The sequence below is a fragment of the Macrobrachium rosenbergii genome, chromosome 21 (assembly GCF_040412425.1).
Source record: "Macrobrachium rosenbergii isolate ZJJX-2024 chromosome 21, ASM4041242v1, whole genome shotgun sequence".
NCBI lineage: Eukaryota > Metazoa > Arthropoda > Malacostraca > Decapoda > Palaemonidae > Macrobrachium > Macrobrachium rosenbergii.
The window spans coordinates 48,114,273-48,141,772 of NC_089761.1; the positions used below are offsets into that span (position 1 = coordinate 48,114,273).

General features: G+C 34.9%; 2 protein-coding genes across 2 annotated transcripts in view; one reads left to right on the forward strand and one right to left on the reverse strand.

Annotated features, from left to right (window-relative positions):
- The window catches only part of LOC136850158 (uncharacterized), a 42,511-nt gene extending 22,973 nt beyond the window's left edge, over nt 1–19,538 (forward strand). Inside the window, exons 2-3 of the mRNA XM_067123777.1 lie at nt 15,131–15,468; nt 15,741–19,538. Of these exons, the coding sequence (XP_066979878.1) occupies nt 15,131–15,468; nt 15,741–17,792 (2,390 nt within the window). The 3' untranslated portion in view covers nt 17,793–19,538. The remainder of the gene's footprint in view (nt 1–15,130; nt 15,469–15,740) is intronic.
- Nucleotides 1–27,500, reverse strand: part of Uba4 (Ubiquitin-like activating enzyme 4) — a 140,392-nt gene that overhangs the window by 52,274 nt on the left and 60,618 nt on the right. The gene's annotated exons all lie outside the window — the stretch shown is intronic.

The window sequence follows — 27,500 nt, forward strand, 5'->3', positions numbered from 1 at the left end:
TCGATGTATACAGTGAATTGTTAAACAGATTTGTGATATGCTAAGAATATACCTGTTTAACAATAGTCGAATTATTTGATTATATACTGTATTTAAACTTAACTTTTAAATTACCTTCAGGCATTCAAACAAGTTCTTAGGAATACGAGTATGTCTCGAGTATGCATATTATCAACATTATCATCATTAGAGTTCCGTACCGTCAAAAATGACTGTCAAATAAGAATGAACCAAGAATAAAAACGCCGACCCTCCGGACGTTACGTACCGTCCCGAGGCTTGGACCAAGGTGCCCTCATTCGGCATTTTAGAGGGGCCAATGAGGTGAGGGGCTTGTTTTGGCGTAGGTAGTGGCAAGTCTAATGGAGTTAATTACCAACAGACCGTAGTAGTTACAGACACACAGAAACAAAAAAAAACATTTAAATACATTTTGCGTTTTATTATCGTTTGATGAATGCTTTGAAATTAATCTTAATACTTGAGCATACTAAGACGACAAACGTATTATTATTATTATTATTATTAAGCTTTAAGCCTTAATACTTGAACATGCTCAAAAGGTTACACGTATTATTATTATTATTATTATTATTATTATTATTATTATTATTATTATTATTCGATGAATGCTTTGACCTTAAGCCTTAATACTTGAATATACTTGAAAGGTTAAGCGTATTATTATTATTATTATTATTTGATGAATGCTTTGACTTTCAGCCGGAATACTTGAACATATTTAAAAGGTTAACGTAATATTATTATTAAACTTATTATTATTATTATTATTATTATTATTGTTATTATTGTTATTATTATTATTCGATAAGTCCTTTGACTTTAAGCCAGCATACTTAAGCACACTTAAAAGGTTAAACGTACTATTATTATTATTATTATTATTATTAAAAATGAACTCGCTGTCATATAGAACAAGTATAAGCTTTTAAACACAAAGTGGTCTGCGCACATCCTCATATGGACAGAGTTAATACATGCGTTAGCAATACCTTCAGTAATAGTAGGGTGTACACTTAACCAGCAGGAAATGCCATTTTGAAAGTAGGAGAATCTCTCTCTCTCTCTCTCTCTCTCTCTCTCTCTCTCTCTCTCTCTCTCTCTCTCTCTCTCTATTTTTTCCAGCATTTAGTATTCTATTCTGTTCTATCGAAGCTGGCTTGGTTTGAAAGTTAGTGTCTTTCTATTGCTCAAAGAATGTTTGCACATTCTGATTAATAATAATAATAATAATAATAATAATAATAATAATAATAATAATAATAATAATAATAATATATCGGGAGAAACCCCTCTTTTAAGCAGGTAATGTTAAATGAAATTGCCGCATCAGCTACATTTAATTTGTATGGAGTCTTCTCAATTTTTTCTGATGCATCAATTTCATTTAGTAATAATAATAATAATAATAATAATAATAATAATAATAATAATAATAATAAGCAATGGAGAAGGTCGAAAAACACCAACATGAAAAACCTATAAAATAAAAAAAAAACAGAGGTCAAAACTAGACAGTAAGACTGAGGTAGATAAAAAAAGATAAAAAAAAAACAAGTCGAGAACAAGGTGAATCTGCCCCTGCAAACAGGTGACCGCGTGTGCCATTTGTTATTCCACCACAGAGAGAGAGAGAGAGAGAGAGAGAGAGAGAGAGAGAGAGAGAGAGAGAGAGAGAGAGAGAGAGACTGTTGTTGTGACATATATCATGCTTTGTGCCAGGGAGGCCTCGTCTTGCTCATTAGGCAGGGCAGTCTTCATGCAGAGAGAGAGAGAGAGAGAGAGAGAGAGAGAGAGAGAGAGAGAGAATGGGCCAAGGTCAATGGTCGTACCGCTCATTAACCCTCACACGAAATGGACTGCTCAGAGCTACAAGTCATATGGTAATCATCAACAATCACAAGGGAAGAGCGTCCGTACATACATTTAAAAGGAAAAGTAGACCGGATTTGGCGGTTGGCACTGATTTGGTTGTTTTGAGAGGTGAAAGAAAAACGGTTTGTCATAGGCTGTCGGTGTAATAAATCCGCATGAGCTGATTTATGCCTACACACAATGTATATATAGTATATTTGTATCTACATATATGTTATATATAAATATAAAATATGTATATATATATGTATAAATATATAAATATGTATATATATAAATATAAATATATATAAAAGGAGAGAGAGAGAGAGAGAGAGAGAGAGAGAGAGAGAGAGCTAAATGGTACAACTAGAATCAATATAACACATCTTCGCTACAGGTCGAACGCCGTCGCAGCCTTGAAATGTATGGCGGCGCACATTTCTATATACAGAGAGAGAGAGAGAGAGAGAGAGAGAGAGAGAGAGAGAGAGAGAGAGAGCTAAATGGTACAACTAGAATCAATATAACACATCGCTACAGGTCGAACGCCGTCGCAGCCTTGAAATGTATGGCGGCGCACATCTCTATATACAGAGAGAGAGAGAGAGAGAGAGAGAGAGAGAGAGAGAGAGAGAGAGAGAGAGAGAGAGAGAGAGAGAGAAAGTGAAAATAGTCTACCCTACATCTCCTAAAAAAAAATAGAATGTATAAGGAAATGAAAACAAGAGATAGCACTTGATTTTCTAAACCATATTTCCTTGGTCGCTTATTCAACAAGAAATCCAAAAGAAATCTCGATGTCACTCTACGAATTTAAGTTCATTTTAATTTTTCGCATTTCACATGATTCGTAGGGCAAGTTATCAAACCATTAAATAGCACTACACTGGTCACAGCATACGCGGATGACCCAGGGCAACCTGGGTAAAACACAATAAAAAAAAAATAAAAAATAAAATATATAAAAATAAAAATTTTTAAATGCGCCGAAGTTTCTTCGTCGCAATCGAGTTTTCTGTACAGCCGCTACAACGTATAATCAAGGCCACCGAAAATAGATCTCTCTTTCGGTGGTCTCGTTATAATGCTGTATGAGCTGCGGTCCATGAAACTTTAACCACGGCCCGGTGGTGAACTATCCTATATCGTTGCCAGAAGTACAATTATGGCTAACTTTAACCTTAAATAAAATAAAAACTACTGAGGCTAGAGGGCTGCAATTTGGTATGTTTGATGATTGGAGGGTGGATGATCAACATACCAATTTGCAGTAGTTTTTAAGATCTGAGGGCAGACAGAAAAAGTGCGGACAGAAAAAATGAGGACAGAATAAAGTGCGGACGGACAGACAAAGCCGGCACAATAGTTTTCTTTCATGGAAAACTTAAAAGCCGTATCTAGCGAGAAAGACAATTGAGAGATATTGATCTCATGGCGTGCGTGTGGTTTTACATAGGTGGTTACCGAAAGTTCAATCTTTCGGTTACAGATCCTTCTAAGTGACGTGTGAGCTGAACCTTGTTTATCAAAGCAGACGAATCAAGTTCACCGAAAGGCTGAACTACTAATAAAAATAAGTCTTGAATAGAATAAAGACCCATTTTTTCAATGACAGTCTTAAATGCCCTAATATGACCCGGAACATAACATATAGATATACAGATATATACATACATACATCCATATATATATATATATATATATATATATATATATATATATATATATATATATATATATATATATCGTTCAAAATTCCAGCTAGATTATTCCACATCACCATCCAATTTTCTGTATGTAGATATTTCGTATCCATAACATATTCAAGAGAAGCTTATTCAGTGTCTCGTAAGAAGAATATGAATGGTAAAATTAATCTAGAAGTAAAGAACTTTTTTACACTAATATATATATATATATATATATATATATATATATATATATATATATATATATATATATATATATATATATATATATATATATATATATAATGACTCTAATCTAATCTCGGTTTCAGAAGACCGAAAGAGAACAATGTGTGAAACTATAGGAATGGACTTCTCTCAAGATAAGAGGATGGTGAAAGGACTCAGAAAATTCGTGGAAGGCAGATACTTAACCATTCTATAAGTGAATCGTACGGGGAAAAGAGAAACCCGCCTACTCTCCATCTCCCGATTTCTACAGGAATGCCAAGCCCGGTCACATTTTCCTGAGATGCAACCGAGTACCAGGACCTTTCTCTGAAAAAAGCGGGACGCCATATCTTAAAAACTGACCATACAATTTTCTTGAAAATAATCTCATTATGTCTCCCACACCCAAATAACTAGAGAGACACTGATTAAACCTAACCCAACCCAACCTAACCTAACCTAACCTAGGGGCATGGCAAAAAAAAAAAAAAAAAAAAAAAAAAACGGGGCTGTTGCAATACTACCATACATCTCAGGAATTTGCAGCCCGGTCGAGGAAGTGGTGGGCCATATAGCCTAGTCAAGAGGCTCTCAATGGAAATAGCCGAAAATAATGTATATTGAATGAGGGCCAGGAGACCTAACAACTGAGTTGAAGTTAATGCAGATTGGGAGCATGCAACTGCTTTTATAACTTATGATTCTACTCTGTTCATAAGAATGATGTGGGAAGGATGGATGGATGGATGGAAAACATATTTTAGGCCAAAGGCCAAACTCTGGGAGCTATGAGGTCATTCAGCCCTGAAAGCGAAACAGAGAGCAAAAAGGTTTTAAAGGTGTAACAACAAGAAAACCTCGTAAGTGCACTATGCAACAACTGTTAGGAGAGGGTAAAAAAAAAAAAAAAAAAAAGAATATGAACGGAGGTACAGTAAAAGGAATGAACTGGGTTGCAGCTAGGAGACAAAGGGACGCTGCAGAGAACCTTACGTAATTCCTACAGTACACCGCGTGAGGTGCACTGACAGCACTACTCCCCTACGGGGATGACGTGGGAAGGTTTCCTCCAGACACAAAAGCAATATTCTGTATTAGGGAAAGGGTTAGCAGCCTCGCGTCCAGGAAGTTCATCGAAGTTAGAAGTAATATAGAGGTGAAAAGGCATTGATTCTCATCTGTCCAGAGGAAGGTGTGTGGAAAGTGGAGTCTATTCATACATGAATGCAATATTCATTGCATGGACTAATAAGCCTCGTACTTACAGCAGCTGGAGGTGCTGCTCAGACACTATATGTGCATTTCACCTACGGTTGCGCTGGAAACTAAAAGTGGTTAAAAAACATTTATTATTATTATTATTATTATTATTATTATTATTATTATTATTATTATTATTATTTATTATTATTATTATTATTATTATTATTATTCAATAAAACCTGTTTAAAAGAGGGTCTGCTGCCAAATTATTATTATTATTATTATTTATTACAACCAAATACAGTAGATATGTCTCGTATAAATCTAAATAGCTGCCCAGGAGAGAACGCAAACGATAGCTAACTAGAATCGTTTTAAACTAAGAAGGTACTAAAAGAAGATGGCAGCGACGATATTCTGAACAAAATAATAATCGTTCGTTGCCTAAGCTTGGAAAATATACATGCGAGTATTCATGCGTTCCCTGTACGTATTACAGTGTGTGAGAGAATTTTATAAAATGTAAACTATAGTATGCTTGAGGAAAATCATCGTGTTTCTTCTGCTGCTTATTTCACATTTTTTGAAAGAACACGTGAAAGTCGAAATTACTATTACTGTTTCTTATGAAATGTACTACCAACAACACCAATAGTAACAAAAATGATAACTATATCATTAATCTTATTATTACATTTTCGCCTTATTTTTCATGTTCATATGTTGGAGTTACGTGTCGACTATTTCATTACAGCATTTCTATTCTTTCTTGTTTAAAGTACCAACGAGTTTAATTTTACTTTAATCAGAAGTCTAATTTGCATAATTCGTGTATTGTAATAACTTTTCCTTGCAACTTACTTGCGATCCGCACATTGTTTAAATTCCGGGCTTGACTCTATGACATTTCAATGTTCATGAATATTGACTTTAAATGGATATATCTAAAATTCCACGTTGGCAAACGGGTTTTGCTAATGAGAGTTCTACAGTTCTCTGAGAAAACAACAATCAACAATAAGATATGATTAGGGTTCTTCGTTAAAGTATAACCCATTCTATTTCTTTATCCATGCTGGGTACCTTTCCCGATTGGGTTCCATTGGGCTGGGCTTGTATACAGCATTCCGCTTTTGTCAACCAGGGTTGAGTCTTCAATTTTTATTTCTATTTTATTCTTTTATTTTATCTTTACCGTGTTTATTATTTTCAATATTTTTATTTTTTTACTTTTTACGGATTTCTTATTTTTAAAACACACGGTTCTGAGCACAGCCTGCTAGACCCCTGAAATATAGCAAGGGTATTTTAACCAAAGCGATCTCAGAAAGTTTTTAGAACAGAATAGAACAGAATACAGAGTTTAGGCCGAAGGCCAAGCGCTAGGAACTATGAGGTCATTCAGCACTGAAGCGGAAATTGATATAAAAAAGGTTTGAAAGGTGTAACAGGAGGAAAACCTCGCAGTTGTTCTGTGAAACAAATGTTAAGAGAGGATGAAAAGTAAGCTGGAAGAAAGAGAATATGAAAGGAGTAACAGTAAAGGGAATGAAAGGGGGTTGCAGCTAGGGGCCGAAGGCACGCTGCAAAGAACCTTAAGTAATGCCTACAGTGCACCGCATGAGGTGCGCTGACAGCACCATCCCTCTACGGGGCAGAAAGTTTTTAAGAATGAATATCTTTTAACTTGATAATCTTATAAAGGTGAAAGGTGAGGCGCAAGGAAGGTAGGAAGTTGACAACCATAAAACTGATTTAATTGTACATAAAAGAAAATATTCTAATGCACTCACTAACAAACTAACTAACGCCTCCAACGTCGCGCGATACAAAGGACCTCTACCAAATTCCTTCAACCGTTCCAGTCTTCTTATCTCGCAGACACATCATTCTAGCCAACCTCCAACTCTTAGGTAATCCACATAGGCCTTAGATTTCCCACTCTTCAAAAACAATATGTCTATGTAACATCCTGCCTTACAATCCTTACAGGCTGCAATCAACGAACATGTCCCAATCCATGCTGCTGATCAGTAATAAATCTTTAATTTACTGATCGAATATTTGTGATATCCTTTAAGGTATCATAAAGGAGGATGTTGATTAAGCTGGCATTACGCCAGCAAAAGTTACAGCCATTGGGTGGCAGTATATCATGACAAATGATATACAAGCTTTTTCTAAAAAATAAAAACCCTTACCATCTAGATACAGTGTTGTATTGTTATACTAATGCAGCGTTTCATAGACTAGAACTGATCTCACATATGAATGAATGAATTATAGAAAATTAACTGGCATAATGACTGCTAAGGTCAGTGGCGCTAAAGTATATATACATTAGTTTATTTTTTATGTAATGAAAGAGACCTTGGCGCCAGCACTTTGCTAAAAACGCAGGGAACAATCAGATTTCAGTCAAAGGTTTAACCGTATCCACATCAAGCTTTCTCTCTCAGTGAATAAGAAGATTAAAAAGACGAGACGGGGAAAGCGAAAAAAGAGGAGGAACCATTTCATAAAGGAACAAGGAAAAGTACCGTAAGTCCACGCACGCGCACCGACAGCGTCGTATTTCAAATGTTTAAACCGCAGATCAGGCGCCAGCAGCCGCCTTTGCATGACTGTGGACGAACAAAAGGAATGCCCTGGCCTGCGTGCACCAGTTCAGAGGGAAAGCGAAAGGAGGAAAGGACTTCCCTAAGAGAGAGAGAGAGAGAGAGAGAGAGAGAGAGAGAGAGAGAGAGAGAGAGAGAGAGAGAGAGAGAGAGAGAGAGAATCATTCATTTAAAGATGGAGCAGTAATTCATATTACATATACCTACTACACAAGGCTCTCAATTTACTTACAATTTTTTCGATTTATTTATTAATTTTCAAAATTTATTTTTCTTAATAAGTAATATCTCTTCTTTCTGTATTTCCCATTACCTTCTGTTGCTTCTTTCTAATGAACACCATATTCTTAGGAAACTTGAATTTCATCTTAGTGGCTCCTGCAGGTTTGTTCCACAAGAATAGGGTTCATCACCTGAATAATAACAGTAATAATTATCTTGATATCTTAAGACTGAGTTTCACCCACCAGCCTTTGAAACAAAGTACCGTCTCGTATGAAGGCAGAGAGGGACAATCCTTATTAAATAAAATGAGAACATTCCGTCACAATCTACTGAAACTGATTCTTGCCTGCAAGCCTTTTTAACGAGTTTCACAGACCTGTATGATGGCGTATTTCCAAACATATTACATGATTACTTTTACAATGCCTTTCTAACCTCTTTCTTTTGACAGTGGAATCTTACACTTGCTGTACTGCATGCAATTCCGTTCACTTTCACAATAAACACCGTTGCTTGCATGCAACTCTGCAATCCCTTGCCTTCGCAGTCAATCAGTGTTCTTCTCTCATATAAAAAAGCTATCTGGAAGACCGAAGCCTGTTATCATCCCTCACAGAAACATAGACAGGCTGTCAGACAAGACAATAAAAACACGATCAACTGATACACTGGAACATCGTGGGCCATCTTTCAACGGGTGACGGGGGAAGAGAGAGAGAGAGAGAGAGAGAGAGAGAGAGAGAGAGAGAGAGAGAGAGAGAGAGAGTTGGCCATCTTTCAACTGGCGACGGGGGAGAGAGAGAGAGAGAGAGAGAGGATCATTCGTAGGGGTCCTTGAACGATACCATGTCCAACTAGAATGGGTTGACAGGGGGTCCTTTGTGATATATAGGCAGAACAGGTGGTAATCCTACAAGACCCTACAGACCATTTGCCATGAGGATTCCTGTGAGGATGGGCGAAGCAGGGCTTGGGCCGGTGGCCATGCTTGGGCTGGGTGTGAGGGAGGAGGATTTGGAGGCTGGGGGTTGGGGGCACTTACAGGATCGTGGTGTGCGGAATACCCGAAAAAGGAATGCGATTCAAGAGGAGCAAATCTGAGCTTTCGGAAGTGGAGGAAGGCTCGATTCCGTGAGAAAGTGAAAGTCCTTAAATAAACGTGTGGGGGGATTTTCACAGCTTGGAACGATTCGGACATGAGGACACGGTCAGGAATTCTGTCTCTCTGTCTCTCTCTGTCCTGGGGAGTGAAAGTGACCCTGAGGATTTAAAGACAAAAGGGTGGTCTCAACGAATGGAACGCACATAAAATGTTTTCAGAACAATCATACTGAAAAAAAAGAATATATATATATATATATATATATATATATATATATATATATATATATATATATATGTGTGTGTGTGTGTGTGTGTGTGTGTGTGTGTGTGTGTGTATGTATGTATGTATGTATATTATACATACACACACACACATATATATATATGTATATATATATATGAAGAAAAAGGGCCCATAAAACACTATTTGAACGTAGCAACCATATATCTCGAGTACTTCCTTTTGTGCCCTGTTCACTCATATTTTACCAGTGAACGGGGGCACAGAAGGAAGTGCTCGAAAAATATGGTTGCAGCGTTCAAATAGTGTTTTACGGGCCTTTCTATCTTCATATTATACTACTGTATTACAGTAAAAGACATTCATATTACACACACACACACACACATACTGTATATATCCACATACACGACTTCATTATTTAAAAAAGGGTCGCCTTAGAAGGTATTAGGCTTGAAGTTTTCAGCAAGTCTCTTTTTGCTATGGCAACCTTAAATTGCGACCAGACATAGTTGATTAACAACTAGATAAAAAATATAACTGTTTAGATTAGCAAAGGCACAAACGGTTCCACGAAATTTGTGCAAAGAATTGTAGCTAGTTCAGGAATCGAACCAAGGACCTTAGCTGGTGAGGCGAGTGTCCTAACTCTCTCTCTCTGTCTCTGTCTCTGTCTCTGTCTCTCTCTCTCTCTCTCTCTCTCTCTCTGTATATATATATATATATATATATATATATATATATATATATATATATATATATATGTATATATACACATATAATATAAATATATATATATATATATATATATATATATATATATATATATATATATATATATATATATATATATATATATATATATATATATATATATATATAATATATGATATATACTCGTATACATTCATTACTTTGATATCAACCCAAAATATTTCTTTACAAAAGATCACTTTCCTATTCATGACACTGACTCCATTAGTCAATTCTGCATTATCTCTCATAAACACTGGGGACTTGTTTGTTGGTTGAAAATTTCTTATATTTTTTCGTAATATTCTTAAGTATCTTTATAACTTTAACCTTCGGACGTAAAATGTCATCTAAGAACACTTCAATATTCAGTAATATTATCGCCATATACAGGTGTTTACTGAATTAATTGAAGAAAATATATTTCTTAAGACATTTTTTCCTCTTAGATCCGCAATTTTGATATCCAAAAAATACTTAGTCATGCCTTCATAAAATAAATTGTATGATTAATACAATCAGTAGCGAAATTGGAATGAAAAGCTTGTACAAATACGCTCAATGCCCTTGGCAAAGGGAATCATAGCGAAATACAATATTCTTAGTATTCTTACAGTGCATTTCATCAATATTCTTACAGTGCATTTCCTTAATGTTCTTACAGTGCATTTCATCATCAATTTCATCAATATTCTTACAGTGCATTTCATCCTGATATCAAACAAAACCCGGCGCCTTGTTTATGCCTCTTGCATTCTTGCATAAGCAAAGCTTAACTCCAGATTGCCTAAGAAGAGAAGGTATCATCCTGCCCATAACCACTCCCCTTCCCAGCCCCCCCTTCCACTATGCACCAGCTGTTCGGGGTCAGAGGTCACGGAGGCCCTTCGTGTAGCGTGGTTGCGGCCTAACTGCTGGTCAAGCCAAAGAGTAATTTTCTCTCGTTACAGACCAGGTTTATTCGCCTTATCTTCGCGAAATGAAAGGCAGGGTAAATTTATTTTTCGAAATCGAAAGTGAATCTGTTTCACTGGTGTACAATTGCAGGAAATAATTTGTACAGATTTACACGTGCGAATAATTAATATTTATCTGCTGATGGAAAATGATAAACATTTCCCCACAGATAAGAGCATTTTTCATTAGTGAAAAATAAAAATGTATTTCAGAAAATAAATACATCTCGCTAATGGAAAAAACTTCTTTGCAAAAGAAAATAAGTAGAAATTCTAAAATGTAGTTAAATACCATTTTTAACATAGAAAAAGATGTCCATTTTGACAACTGAAAAATTTAAAACTAAAGTTGCCATAAATGAGACAAATGACGACACATTTTTTTGTCACAAAGGAAAAAGTTATTTTTAATAAATGAAAAATTAAAAATATTTTACATAATAATAATTAACATAAAATCAAAATTATAAAAAGTATTATTTTCTTGAGTTATTTTTGTATTCTTATAAAAAAGTCAATACACAGCAATATTGTGTAAAAACTTTTTCTTGAAAATGAGTTATTTTTCTTATATTCTGTGTTCAGCAGTGTACAAATTCTTGAAAGTTGCGTTTTATACCAATTCGTGTTGGAAAACGAGAAAGAAGAAGAGAGGTGTAGTTTATTTACAATCAGATAATCTATGAACAGTTTTTCAAGCAACATCTATAAGTTGTGTAAAATATTTTATATAATATATATATAAAGAAAATGGCAAAACTAAACTTTTTATCACAATCTTTCTATTTGTATCGAAAATAATATTTATATCTATTTAATAACACCGAAAAAATGTTTTATCAGCATTTTGTTACAAATTCTTAGTAAAAATTGCGTTGAATACCAAGGTTTCAATGCCTGGTGTCACGGCCGAGGACCAATTCGTGTTGGAAAACGAGAAAGAAGAAGAGAGGTGTGAAGTTTATTTACAATCAGATAATCTATGAACAGTTTTCAACATATACCTCTCTTGAAATGGTTATCCACTGGAGTATGAATAGTTTTTCGTGTCACGGTTTCGTGTCCCGATGATTCCATATTTATCACTATATAAATATATATATATATTTGTATATGATTGTATATAAATATATATTTCATACATATATATATATATAAATATATATATATATATATATATATATATATATATATATATATATATATATTTGTATATATAAATATATATTTATATCTATTTATTATATACTGATAACATGAATTTTTATCACATCACCGTGACGTTTTGTTATTCACAAACATTAAGCCACAAATGTCGATTAGTTAGAAAATTCGCCCCACTTTTGATTAATATAATAAAGGGAATTATAACTGATAATGATTTAATACCTGGGATGACTCCACGTATCGACTGCAAAATAGATGTCGCCTCTTGAGTCCATTCGTGGGAGTCCCCAGGTACCGAATCGTTGATCAATTATAATTCCCCCAGAAATATGATAACAAGGCTATCAGAGTGCAACAACAAAAATACATATCAGTATAATAGTATATACATATATATTTATATACATATATATATATATATATATATATATATATATATATATATATATATATATATATATATATATATATATATATATATAAAAATAATATATTTATAAACCATTGATATATATATATATATATACATACATATACAAGATACATATACTTGATGGCTCAATGGTTAACGTCCACTGGAGTCGCTGAATCATTTGGCTTTTCACAATAGACTCACGGGTTCTGATAAACAGACCGATGATTCCAATTCATTTATCACTTATATAAATTCCCCTTCGGCGACAATTCTCCAACGGAGATATCCTGAGGTTTAGCAATGAATTTCGATATTAAGCGTCATTTGTAGCTTCATGATTGTATATAAATCACCTTTCAGGTGTGATAAAATTTTTGCATACATAAGTATATGTTCTCATCTACATATATATATATATATATATATATATATATATTGTTCATATTTTTATATATATTGGCCATATATATCAATACTTATATTTATTATATATATATATATATATATATATATATATATATTCATCTATAAAAATATAAATATATATATATATAAAAATATATATATATATAATATATATTCTATATATAAATATATATAAAATATATATATATATGAAATTAAAACTCATACATAATTCAATTGACACCATTAAAAATTTGGTTGCTTTCAAGGCATTTCTGGAATGCCTCCCACATATGTGCAATTTTTCCACATTTTGATTAATAATAATAATAATAATAATAATAATAATAATAATAATAATAATAATAATAATATTGATGATGATGATGGTCCACGACCTACGGAATACTTATGACCTCAAAATATAACGAAACAGTGGCCTCTTGCGTCCATTCGTGGGAGGCCTCAATGCAAATGAGCCTTTAAGGGACCAACTATAGGGCCTAAGGGCCCTATAAGTTATTCAGGAAAATACTCCCCCAGGGAAATTTGAAATTATGGCAACAAGGCTATCAGAGTGCAACAACAAAAATCAGTTATACAAAACTCACACCTGCAATAGTTATCTGTGTGGGGTATGGTCTGTTTATCACAATGTCCCCTGAGAGTATATAATTTATATATATAATGAGTTTTAGTATATATATATATATATATATATATATATATATATACAGTATATATAAATATATAAATATATATATATATATATAAATATACGTAAAAAGTATAATAATATATATATATATATATATATATATAAACATATATATATACAGTATATATATATATATATATATATATATATATATATATATATATATATACATATATATACACATATATATATACAGTATATATAAATATACAGTATATATATAATATATATATATATATATATATATATATATATATATATATATATATATATATATATATATATATATATATATATATATAATAAATGCACAACAGTCAAGACACATTTCATGCACACTGCTATCATGAGCTACAATTCTACATTGTGATATATTCACTGCTATCTAATAAACTCAAAAAAATCGAAAATATCAATCGCAATTCTACCCAAAATGTCTACGGACTGAATATTATCAATCTTTTGAATGAAATTTGTTTCCACTGACGTTTACGTCACATGGATTTTTATCTGGCGTCACTGACTAAGTCAAGCACCAATACCACTCATTTAAGTTAATCAAATTAACCGCTTGAATCTTCCAGTACCAAACTAAATCCTTTGTATTTCTTGCTATTTTCTCCAAAGTTAACTGCAGCGTCATCATGTGAAACCTAATCACTTGAAAACTTTGGGATTTCTAAGTATCATTATAGTTCTTCTTTAAAAGGTAAATTTATCTAAATGTTCAAACCTTGATTTCATAAATTGTGTTGTTTTTCCAAGAGCTTTGTCAATTCTGACACAACGGTCAAGGTATGAACAACAGCTCTGAAAACGAATCCACAACAGCGCATGACCCCTGACATTGCTTCAAGGACGACCTCCAAACTGGGGGTCATTCTTGGTCTTGGGGTTGAGGTCATGATTCCATTACCATCCGCTGACCTTAGTTACAAAATCAGAGACCCAAGTGAACGATAGTCGGGTAGATATTAAAGAATGAACTTGCCTGTTTATATAATGAACTTGAGAATGGGAAACATAATTTCCACATAGTCATATATTAAAGATTTACAGCTGCGTTAGCTATCATTCATACACTGCAACCAATATAATGCACGATTATATTCTATTACCCATATGAAAATTGTTCCGCGCCACTGTAAGGGCTAACATTAAATTGCATTAGATAATCATGTAATCTTAATCCAATGAAGCATCAATTCACAGCTTTGATCCTTAGTGAATAACAAACGTATTCTCAGATCCAGCACATCGACCTTTAAAATATTAGCAAAAGGAAAGCAGTAACGGGATTTTTTTGAGCTACATTGTAGTTTATGTATGTATACAATGACAGTTAATGATTTACCGTTATCTATTTGTTACTGGCTGTTCTGTTCTTGTCTACAAAGCCTTCGTGCTCTGTGAATTCTTGCCTGTTCTATATACTTATTTGCACACTCTTATAATCTAAGTTATGGTAGTGGTAATAACAAAACTTTAAATTACATTAATAAACCATTCCATTCCCTCCCCCACCAAGGTGTCGCGGTGACTGCGTCGTCTGTCGCGGATGACATTCCGAAGGACATCTCTGACGAAGGCCCTCTTCCCATCACCTTGATCGTCCTTACGGATGATGGCGAGGTTCCCGTCAAGAGAGTGCCCCGAGAAGCCACCGAGGTCAAGGTCGAAGGTGCCATACCCATTACCCAGCTGAGGATACCAAGAGCTCTCCTACCCTCCCACGGAGGTCCTTCGACTGTCGCGGGGGGATCTCCTGGAAGCGATTTCCCGATCTTTAACGCCGTTCCCAAGACGAGTTTTACTTGCAGCAGTAGAAGTCATGGCTACTACGCAGACGTGGACACAGGCTGCCAGGTGAGAGAGAGAGAGAGAGAGAGAGAGAGAGAGAGAGAGAGAGAGAGAGAGAGAGAGATTCAGTGAACATGATCAATTTCATAATGAAAAAACGTTACACTGTGACAGTCTTTTGAGCCATACAATTTTTCGTTGCTAAACCAACATTACTTCCTCTGACCATTGATCAAATTTGAGGATCCATGAGATGTAGTTCTCTCCCTTCAGTCAGCTACTTAATCATTATCCCACCCATTATATCCTCATAGTAACACAGCTTGTTTGTTCCTCAGGTTTTCCATGTGTGCCATGCCGACGGCCGAATGGACAGCTTCTTGTGTCCCAATGGAACGATCTTCCAGCAACAGCAACTTGTATGTGATTGGTGGTACAACGTTGACTGTCAGTCTTCCTCGCAACATTTTGATGTCAATGCAGAGATTGGCAAAATATCAGCATCTTCCAGACAGCCTTCATCTGGAGGAGCACTTTCTGCAAACTTTGCCCAGCAACCTACACCTCGACCAACCCTTGCTAATGTTACACCACAAAGGCCCCAAGCTAGACCTGCCGTCACTCAATCACTTCAAGTCCCACCTGGGTCTAAAGCAATAGGTGTTGGCCCAAGTGTGTCACAGCAATTGACAAGTCTCTCTCAGACACCAAAGGCCGCACCACAAGCTGCTTTCTCAAGACCACAGACCTCACAGGGGCCAAGCAAAGTTTCAAGTGTAAACTTTGGTGCAGTAACACCACAGACTATATCCCGCCCACCTACAAGAGTGACAGTATCAAGGAGGCCTGTTACTGCTGCTCCTTCAACAGGGTTCACTGCCTCTCACTCACAGACAACTTCACAACAGAATAATGCTAATGTAGCACTGACTGCCTTTGGTTCCCCCACTCCTCAAGTTCAAGGAAACACACATTCAAGTTTCAGAATAACCACAACAACTGCAGCCCCCAGAAGAGTTACACAGAGTGTCAGCAACCAAAACAGGGTAGTTCAGCCTTCTAGTTTCAACAGGGTTCAGCAGACATTCACCAATAATAACAGAGTAACACCTGCTCCTATCAGAAACACTGTATCGCAAACTTTTGCTAGCCAAAACAGAGCAGTAACACCAGCTCCTAATCTGAACAGAGTTCAACAGAGTTTTACTAGTACTAACCAAGTAACTCCAAGCACTATTCAACACAGAGTAACTCCAGCTCCAAATCTGAACAGAGTCCAACAGAGTTTCACTGGCACTAGCCAAGTAACTCCAAGCACTTTCCAACACAGAGCAACGCCAGCTCCAAATCTGAACAGAGTTCAACAGAGTTTCACTGGCACTAGCCAGGGAACTCCAGGCACTTTTCAACACAGAGCAACGCCAGCTCCAAATCTGAACAGAGTCCAACAGAGTTTCACTGGCACTAGCCAGGGAACTCCAGGCACTTTTCAACACAGAGCAACGCCAGCTCCAAATCTGAACAGAGTTCAACAGAGTTTCACTGGCACTAGCCAAATAACTCCTGGGACTTTTCAACAAAGAGTAACTCCAGCTCCAAATCTCAATAGAGTCCAACAGAGTTTTACTAGCACTAGCCAAGTAACGCCAAGAACTAATCAGAACACGGTAACGCAGAGCTTTGGCAGTCGAAATAATAACGCCCAAAGATTTGGTGCTCGGCCAAGCACTGGAATTCCTCTTACAAACACAAGAGCGCAGTCATCGGTGCAAGCATCCAGAGGCCAAGGCCAGACCTCCGTCCAAACGAATGCTTTCGGTAACCGTGTAGCTGGTGGGATAAGAATTGGCCAGTCCGTTGGAGTCCCATTACCGACCCAGAACCAAGGGATACAACAACCGCAGAGAACTAATGTTAACATTCGTCCAATTACCCCAATAAACAACGTGCTGTCCAGGCCTAATAACTTAAGACCTACAGGTACGCTGGGATCTGCTAGACCTATCATCGTTATCGACGACGATCTTCTAGACCCATTTGACGACGACAGATTCGACTTGGACGATCGCTTCGACGACGATCGATTTGACTTAGACGATCGCTTTGACGATGACCGGTTCGATCTGGACGACCGATTCGACTTGGACGATCGCTTCGACGACGATCGTTTCGACCTCGACGATCGCTTTGACGACGATCGGTTCGATTTAGACGATCGGTTTGACTTGGACGATCGGTTTGATTTAGACGATCGGTTCGATTTAGACGATCGCTTCGATCTGGACGATAGATTTGAGCGACAGACTGTGGCGAGTTTATCGAAGCAAATTGGTGGAAGAAATGTCTCCCCGCCTTCGGAATTCCAGCTTCCTCCGCCTCTCGGACGTTAAAGTCTAATTCCTATTCCGTAACAGAATCAGATTCCACAAAAAAAAGAACATGTTGTGCTTTCTCATATATTCAGATAGAAAAAAATGTTGAGCAATGCACTGTTTACTATGTACGTAGTGAATTATTGACAGTCATACGCAAATTTGTTTTTTAAGTCAACTGATTTATATTCACTTGTTTTTAAACTTCCAATTCATCTGTACATAAATAAAATATTTGAATATGAAGGATGAAATCAAACGATTTTCAAAGCATGAAAGAATCACGTGTAAAAATTTGTTAAATGTTAATATACGCAATTAGGAAAAAATTTTCTAAAAACTGCTTAAGTTTTAGAACAAAATACTTACATTATATAATATACAATGGAAATTTCAGAAATTTACTACGTACACAGATAAAAATTTACATATATACAAAAATCTTTAAATTTATTAAATATCCATACGATTCTCATACACACCAACGCTACGATAAATATTAATCCGTAAAAGAAGGATTCTACAATTACGTTACTATGGCTTTGGGAGGGCTGAATTCCATTACACTGAAATTATTTAAAAGTAATTTCTGTGCTTACACACTGCGATTTAAATTATTCCTTTTATTGTGGTTAAAGATAAACTGTAAATGAAATACAGGATTACAAAAAAATAATTGTAAAAGGAACTGCTTTCATACATAGATTTTGAAATTCCGACATTAAGGACGAGAATATCTATTTCCATGCAGTTTCAATATTCGCCAACAATCATTTTGGAAATTTCTTTTTACTTACGTTTTCCCCTAATTCCTATAGCCTATTCCTTCATCGGGAGTAAGCACCACTTGTTCTCTTTCTTATTCCCGTTTTCTTTGGGACTGTGCTTGATAAGGGAGATGTCCTTGCTTCTAAAAGAATTAAATGGAATTTTCAAAGGGACTGGTCTTGATAAAAGACATCGCTTTGCTTATAAAAAATTAAACAGAAGAATCGCCACGAAAAGTAAACCTGCATGTAAATGAATCTTCTGTCGCAGCGGAAGATGATAATACAGTAAAAAATATTTCCCAAAAAATTTTGTTCCCTCGCCGGGTTAAGCACCAGTTTTTTCTTTCTTTTGCTGTAGGGACTGTGCTTGATAAGGGACATCCTTTTGCTGAAAAAAATTAAGTCTAAATAGATTCACCATGGGGAGCAAAACTATATGGAGATACATCTTCTACCCTTAACGGAAAATGACATTTGCAGTGAAATATACCACCAAGATACTCTGAGCTGAGAACATTCGTCACTAAAGGACGTGTATCTGAAATACCGAACGCTTCAGTACATCCCAGAAATTCGCAGAAACGCGATGACAAAATGGAAGTCAGCCTTTCCACCTGAGCTTCAAATCCTTGGACAACATTAAACTTTCGCGCGTCCTCCCTTCACGTGCCTTATCCACTCCCTGAGGAGGGGAGTGGCCTTCGGAATACCCACCATTAGGAGCAGTCTGTGTTACCCCCTTGCAACCCCTTAGGAGTCGATGTTCTTCGTCCCAGCTTGTACATTGTCCGTGTTGGTGCCATCAATCTTTTACGTCTCCTCTCCAGTGTCTCTCTCTTTTTTTTATTTTTTTTATGGGTCATCTGTGTCATAGAGCGATCACTCCTGTCTTTCCAGTCTGTATTTTTATCATTCCCCCTACTACCTCTCTTACTATGTCATTGTTAATATTTGTTTGTCAATAAAATATATATATATATATTCTTGAACTTCTCACGGCTTCTTTTATTACCCTACGAATTACATCATACGACAAATGCCCGTATATTGTATATGTATATATATATATATATGTATATATGTATGTATATGTATATATATATATATATATATATATATATATATATATATATATATATATATACATACATACATATATATTTATCTATAAATATATATATATATATATATATATATATATATATATATATAAATTATTTATTTATCTATATATATATATATATATATATATATATATATATATACACACATATATATATATATACATTATATATATACACAGTCTACATACTCTAACAGAAAAGAAACCAGTGGAATTTAAAACAAAAAGAACAATGAAAAATAAAAATTTTCGTACCAAAATCTGATCCATAAATTAATCAAGAAACCTGAAAATAAATAAATAAATACAAAATACGTTGCTACGAGAAACCACAGAACTTTGAAAAGTCTACCAGAACAGGCAAACGAGAAAGTGGTTTCGAAATAACTATCTTATTCTGGACTGGCCATAAATCATAGTTAAAATAAGAAATTTAAAACAAGTATGAAAAATAATACTTAATAGCTTTAAGAGCGCAAAAATAAGGTCACATTTCAAGATAATGGATGATTAATTGAAAAGCCGTACAGGCAAATGGTTTATCTGAATGGAATATAGACTTTTGACCAAAGGCCAATCGCTGGGACCTATGAGGTCATTCAGTGCTGAAAATGAAACAAAAGTAAAAAAGATTTGAAAGGTGTAAAAGGAGGAAAACCTCGCAGTTGCACTATGAAACAATATTCTTAGGAGAGGGCGAAAAGTAAGATGGGAGAAAGAGAATATGAACTGAGGTACAGTAAAAGGAATGACACGGGTTGCAGCTAGTTTAACCAGACCACTGAGCTGATTAACAGCTCTCCTAGGGCTGGCCCGAATTAGGATCTTACGTGGCTAAGAACCAATTGGTTACCCAGCAACGGGACCTTATTTTAACCACATTATACCGAGAAATCTTATCACCAGAAATAAATTCCTCTAATCATTGGCAGGCCGGAGACCAGCAAAGTGAGAACTATACCGACCCGTTAAGAAACTAAAGTAGCTTACTCCTACGTGAGGCTGGGTAGAAAGAATGAACATTTCTCTTTCCTCTTTAACTTCCCCTCGCCCTTAGGATTAGATTTTCCCTTTTAATTCATAAACTTTTATAACGTGGCACCAAAATCTGTAAGAACCAAATTTCAATAAATATTTAATCATCTAATTATCAGTCATAATGAGAATATCCTCTATTGAATACGTAAAAGGGCATAACTATCAATCAGCTTAAAATACCAATTTGTGCAAAATAAGTGAAACAATATAAATAATAATATAATCCAAACCACATTATATCGAGAAATGAATTTCTATCACCAGAAACAAATTCCTCTTGTTCTTCACTGGGCGAACGGAGATTCGAACTCGCGATCAACAGAGTGGTAGCTAAATAACGGAACCCGAGACCCAGCGAGGAACTTTAGGCTTATTTTACGTGGCTAAGAACCAATTGGTTAATAAATCCAGCAACGGGACCTATATAAAATGAACAAGTAACTGTGGAATCCGAACCACAAACATAAAAAGAAAATAAACTAATTTCTAAACAAACCAGAAATAAATTCCTCTAATTCTTCAGTGGCCGGCCGGAGACTCGAACGCGGGCCCAGCAAAGTGCTAGCCGAGAACTATACCCAGGTCACCCGTCCAACGAGGAACTAAAAAAAAAAAACTAGTTCTAATAGAAAGACCTACAGTTCACTTGTTCAGTGTGAGGTACACCCGCTGACGGCGAATTTTGATAATAGAAAGAATAAGCATTTCTCGTTTCCTCTTTAACTTCCCCTCGTCCCTATTTCTTTGCTGAATTGCTATTAATATTCCATTTTAATTCATAAACTTAAAACCGGTCGTTATAACTTTGTGAGTGGCACAGTTTTATTTTCATTTTCAATTTTTATGTAATAATGAAATTTCAATAAATATTTAATCACCTAATTATCAATCATTTTAATGAGAATATCCTCTTGTTTGTTTTTTCATTGGAATACGTAAATAGAAAGGCAATAAAGAATGTTCTTGCATGATATCAAACAACAGGATAAAATACCAATTTGTGCAAAATAAGTAGAAACAATATATATATATATATATGAACTATAAACAATAAATCAAAGAAATACAATGAACAAATAATGAATGGATGAAAGAATGAATGAATATTAATTTAAAAAATTTAAAAAATAAAGAAACAAAGGAACGCGTGTACCGATAACCAATATGCCACGATCTCGAAGTTAAGCCACAGCTCATAGTCTAATTATACCAGCCGCATGGCCACGCCCACCGTAAGGTAAATACAGTAAATTGGACACCTAAGATGATCCTACTGTCAAGAACAGAGGTAAAAATGCCCAAATCAATTATTATTATTATTATTATTATTATTATTATTATTATTATTATTATTATTATTATTTATTATTATTATTATTTAGTAATCTACACAGACCAATGAGAGCTATTTCTGGATTGCCAACTGATTCGCCTTCAGGATTTCTATTTGAACAAAGGGTGAAATTTGGATGAAGAAAAAAGCTGAAGAAGATGGACAGCCCAGAGGGAAGATATCGAAGGAAAAATATGAAAATTAGAAGGCCAGGTAGGAAAGGACCCAGAGAATCTTAGCAAAACATCATTAGAAGAAGGACGTGTTGGGTGACCAAAACTACTCGTTTGCTGGTCTACTTACCCGTAAGGCAAGGTAGTTTCTTCAAAATTAATGCTAATGACGTTTTGTGCCCTTCTAGTTTATGCAGGATAGTGGACAAAAGGTACCACACACACACACAATATATATATATATATATATATATATATATATATATATATATATATATATATATATATATATATATATATATATATGTGTGTGTGTGTGTATGCATGTAATGTGTGTGTATGCATACATGCATACACAGATTATATATATATATATATATATATATATATATATATATATATATATATATACAATGTATATAATATATATATACAATGTATGTACATATATATTTCACCATACACCTTATAAGGGGTGGCAGGTCTTTCGGAACAGTTACAACTTACATGTCCTCCTCAACTCTGGTTGTGACCAAATACAGTTGACTAATATCAGGTACATACATGATTCATTTCTTAACTGGTCAACATAGGCACAATGAGATTTACAAGACACGCTTAACACGTATCTGCAAATGCGAGTACCACTGGGGCCTAGTGCGCATATATCAGGTATATTCATGACTCACTCTTTAAGTTGCCAACGTAGGCACAATGAGATTTACAGGTCACGCTTAATGCGTATCTGCATCTGCAGGTACCATTGGGGCATGCAACCTAGCGCGCAGAACTAGCCCCGGTCGGAGAAAAACGCAAAATAAGTGGTAAATAAAGATTAAGGACTAATACTCAAGGAAGCGATAAACCCCTTCGTAAAAGAAGGAAGGTTATAAGTGTCAGGAAAACGAAATCAACAAGAGGTTTTCAAAGATTGGAAGTAGAGAGGAAAACTCAGACAGACAAAGGGAGATAAGATGTATGGTACTTATGCCCAAAGTCCAGTCCAAGAAACACATTAATCGTCCAAATGTAAAATTATGAAAAGGTTCGTAACTAACATGGGGGTATGGTTACTGAAGTTCCAAAATCAAAATATTACAGTAAGATTTATAGTAAAATAAAAAAAATAAAAGAAAATATGGATAAAAATGGAATAATGAATTATTCTTTACTTCATCAGTGTAAAAATGAGACGAGGGCATGCATTATCAGCGTCATCGCCCAGAATATCATCCACAGATCTACCCTGAAGGTATCCTTTACAGAGACAGTTAAGGAGAGAAAGAAGAACCGTTTACGGTTGAATCACTTCTATCTTTATGGAGATCTATTGCCCTTAGAGAAAGACATCCGTGGAATCAACAAAGTCGTATAACTTTTCTCACGCAAGACAATGGAGTGCGATTGCTTTCTTTTCAGACGTGACAGAACGACCATAAATATTCCTGCAAAAGGCTGAAACTTGTTCAGGCACTCGGTGCATGCAGGCAAACCAGAATCCACGCTCTAGATAACAACCAGAAGAAAAGGCGAGCGTGCCCGCCCATGATGCAACAGAAGATGCTCCACTTTACAGCTGGAAATGTGGGCATGACAAAGAGAACGCCCCCTGAAAATACAATCCCCAGATTAGATGACACATTTTGTGCAAAGAACGCTCCTTGTAAACAGAATCCCACGAGTAAGCGACGCCTTCGAATCAAAAGCCTTTGTTGGTGGTAGAAAGAAGAGGTATGGACTCAATTTGAGGCAGTCACGCTGTCCAGTCTCCTGTGCATATGCTTCTTCGTTTGGGAAACTGAACAATACACAGATCTGCAAATCAAAATGAAAAATGAAAACCAAATTCCACTTTTAAATAATTTACGTGATGGTCAAGATACTACGACAAACTAACAAGATTTTGCACTGAAGACTTTTAAATGCAGAGATGTTATTGTAAAAAAAAAATTACATTATTTAGCAATAACAACGTTAAGGACTTAAAAGCAGTTATATTTTAAAACTTTCAGTCAGATAAAGCTTAGTTTCTCACTTCCAGATAAGTTTAGCGTTTCCTGGAACTTACGGTCTAGTAAAAAAGGCAAATGTAACAAAAAAAAACTTTTTTTTTTTTAGATATTTTATACAATTTTTCATTTCCATATCATCACCTCTAGCATAATTGCCCTGAACTAAGACACAGAAACGGATCTCATCTCCCAGTTTACTGTTATAATTCCACCTCAATCATTCGGATTTTAACTTCTGAATACTTACAATATTCCTAGAGTCTTACCTCTCCCGAGTCTCGAGTCTGGTAACACACACACATATATGTATGTATGTATGTATGTACACACACACATATATGTATGTATGTATATATGTATATATATATATATATATATATAAAAATATATGTATGTATGTACGTATGAAATGAAAAAGTACTAACATAAATAAATGTTAGGTAAAGTCCACAGTGAAATTCCTGTTGCAGAACACAGTATATTAAAAATATATATGCACAGAGCTTATAGCTTTCGTCCATCTGCTGTGGACTTGATCAATAGAAAAAAAAAGTCCACAGCAGATGGACGAAAGCAAAGCATATAATATATATATTATGTTAACAGTAGAAAGGGACCCTAACAAAACCTATGTATATAAAAGAGTGTGTGACAGAAAGGACCTATAACATGACAGTGGAAGATGTAGCACAAGATAAGCTGAAGAGTTATTAATAATTTTCATGACTGAAGCAAAGCGAGTGATGGTAATGTAGGAGGAAGAGAGTGATTGGTTTGGTGTAATAATTGGGTCTGAGACTAGGGTACGTTGTGACCCCATGACTGTCCAATATCTGTACGGATGGAGTGACGATAAAAGTCATGAGAAGTGACTGGAGTTTGAATAGGATGATCTCATCGGATAATTGTTGAGGATAATAAACAGGAAACTACATAAACAAGTAAGATCTAAAAGGGCTTACCAAGGTAGAAAATTAACACGCAATGTGAGCAAGAGAAAGGTTATGAGGGTAAACTGAAGACAGAGATGGACAATGAATGTTAATATGTATGGCAGAAGACTGAATGAATGTTAATATGTATGGTAGAAGACTGAATGAATGTGAATATGTATGGTAGAAGACTGAGTGAATGTTAATATGTATGGTAGAAGGCTGAATGAATGGTAGAAGACTAAAATGACTGTGAATATGTATGGTAGAAGACTGAATGAATGTTAATATGTATGACAGAAGACTGAATGAATATGAATATGTATGGTAGAAGACTGAATGAATTTTAATATGTATGGTAGAAGACTGAATGAATGTGAATATGTATGGTAGAAGAATGAATGAATGTTAATATGTATGGTAGAAGACTGAATGAATGTTAATATGTATGGTAGAAGGCTGAATGAATGTTAATATGTATGGCAGAAGACTGAATGAATGTTAATATGTATGGTAGAAGACTGAATGAATGTTAATATATGGTAGAAGACTGAATGAATGTGAATATGTATGGTGGAAGACTGAATGAATGTTAATATATATATGGTAGAAGACTGAATGAATGTTAATATGTATGGTAGAAGACTGAATGAAGGTTAATAGGTATGTCAGAAGACTGAACGAATGTTATGTATGGTAGAAGACTGAATGAATGTTAATATGTATGGTAGAAGACTGGAAGAAGTTGATTCGTATAACTATTTGCTAATAAATTTAACGGTTAATGGTGGATAAAACAAGAGGGGAATCACAGAACTGGTAAAAGAAATTTAAAAAGGTAGCACGGTGGCTGGAAAAGATTGGGAAGAGACTGGAAATGTTTATGGAAAACAAGTTAGGGATGTATCAAGGAAATGTTGTGCTAACTCTTTCATGAAAATGAAGTGTGGATGTTGAATGCAAATGAAAGGAAAGTGGTTGAAGCTGTCGAGATGAAATATTTTCGTAGCATTTGTGAGATAAAGATAGCTGAAAGAATGAAAAAAAAACATTGAGATTTGTAAGAGTGGTATAAAGGTTAGCATATGTGAAAGGATGACAAAAAAAAGTGAAAGGATTAAAAAAAGTGTTTCGAGAGGGTTGTATACATGGAAAGAATGAAGAATTTTAAGTCGGTCAAATGTGTTTATGCCAAGACAGAGAAGGAGAAGGAAGGAAGTAGATGAGTGTGTGATATATTGGAAAGGAGGAGGGGGACCTTAATATCCAAAAAACCTGAGATTTTGTGCAAGAAAGAGGTGCATAGTGAAAGTGTGTGCAAAGGTTTCGATGCGCTGCTGGTAAGCCTTCAGTGAAGATGAATGAGGTGGATAATGTTATGGAAATGATCTACAAAGAGGTTCACCCATAATACATAATTTAGCGGTGAAAGTATGAATGGGGCAGTGACTCTGGTGTTGTGTCTTCTCTGAAACAACCCTTTGTTTAGAGAAACGGCTTAATGTTAATATACATATATAATATATGTGTGTGTAAGTATTATATATACTGTAATGTTAATATATATATATAATATATATGTGTGTATATATATATATATATATATATATATTGTATACATAATACATATAAATTATATATATATATATATATATATATATATATATATATATATATATATATATATATATATATATATATATATATATATACCTAATATATACACACCAGCATAATTATCGGCCTAGATCTGCTTTCCACCGCTTACGGACTCACGAACAAGTTACTCAGAAAGGCATAAGAAGATGTAATAAAACCCTGTCACTTGGAATATTTATGCTTTCAATGGAAACAGGTTATTGGCCTCACATATAAGGGCAGGTGGACCATTCCGGCGGTCGAAACGTTGCGCAAATAAGCGAGAGAGAGAGAGAGAGAGAGAGAGAGAGAGAGAGAGAGAGAGAGAGAGAGAGAGAGAGAGAGAAACGATATTATTACATCGTATGCAGTCAAGACATTATTTACGATACGATTCAATACAAAGGGTAGCCTATTTACATGCGATTTATATTCAAGACATGCATAAGGACAGACATATAAGGTTAAACAAAATTAATATTTTGTAAGTATCCACAAAATTCTATCTCTCTCTCTCTCTCTCTCTCTCTCTCTCTCTCTATATATATATATATATATATATATATATATATATATATGAAATGAAATATATATGCTATATATATATATGTATATATACATATATTTAAATATATATATAACTGATATATATATATATATATATATATATATTTATATATATATATATATGTATTTATACACATATA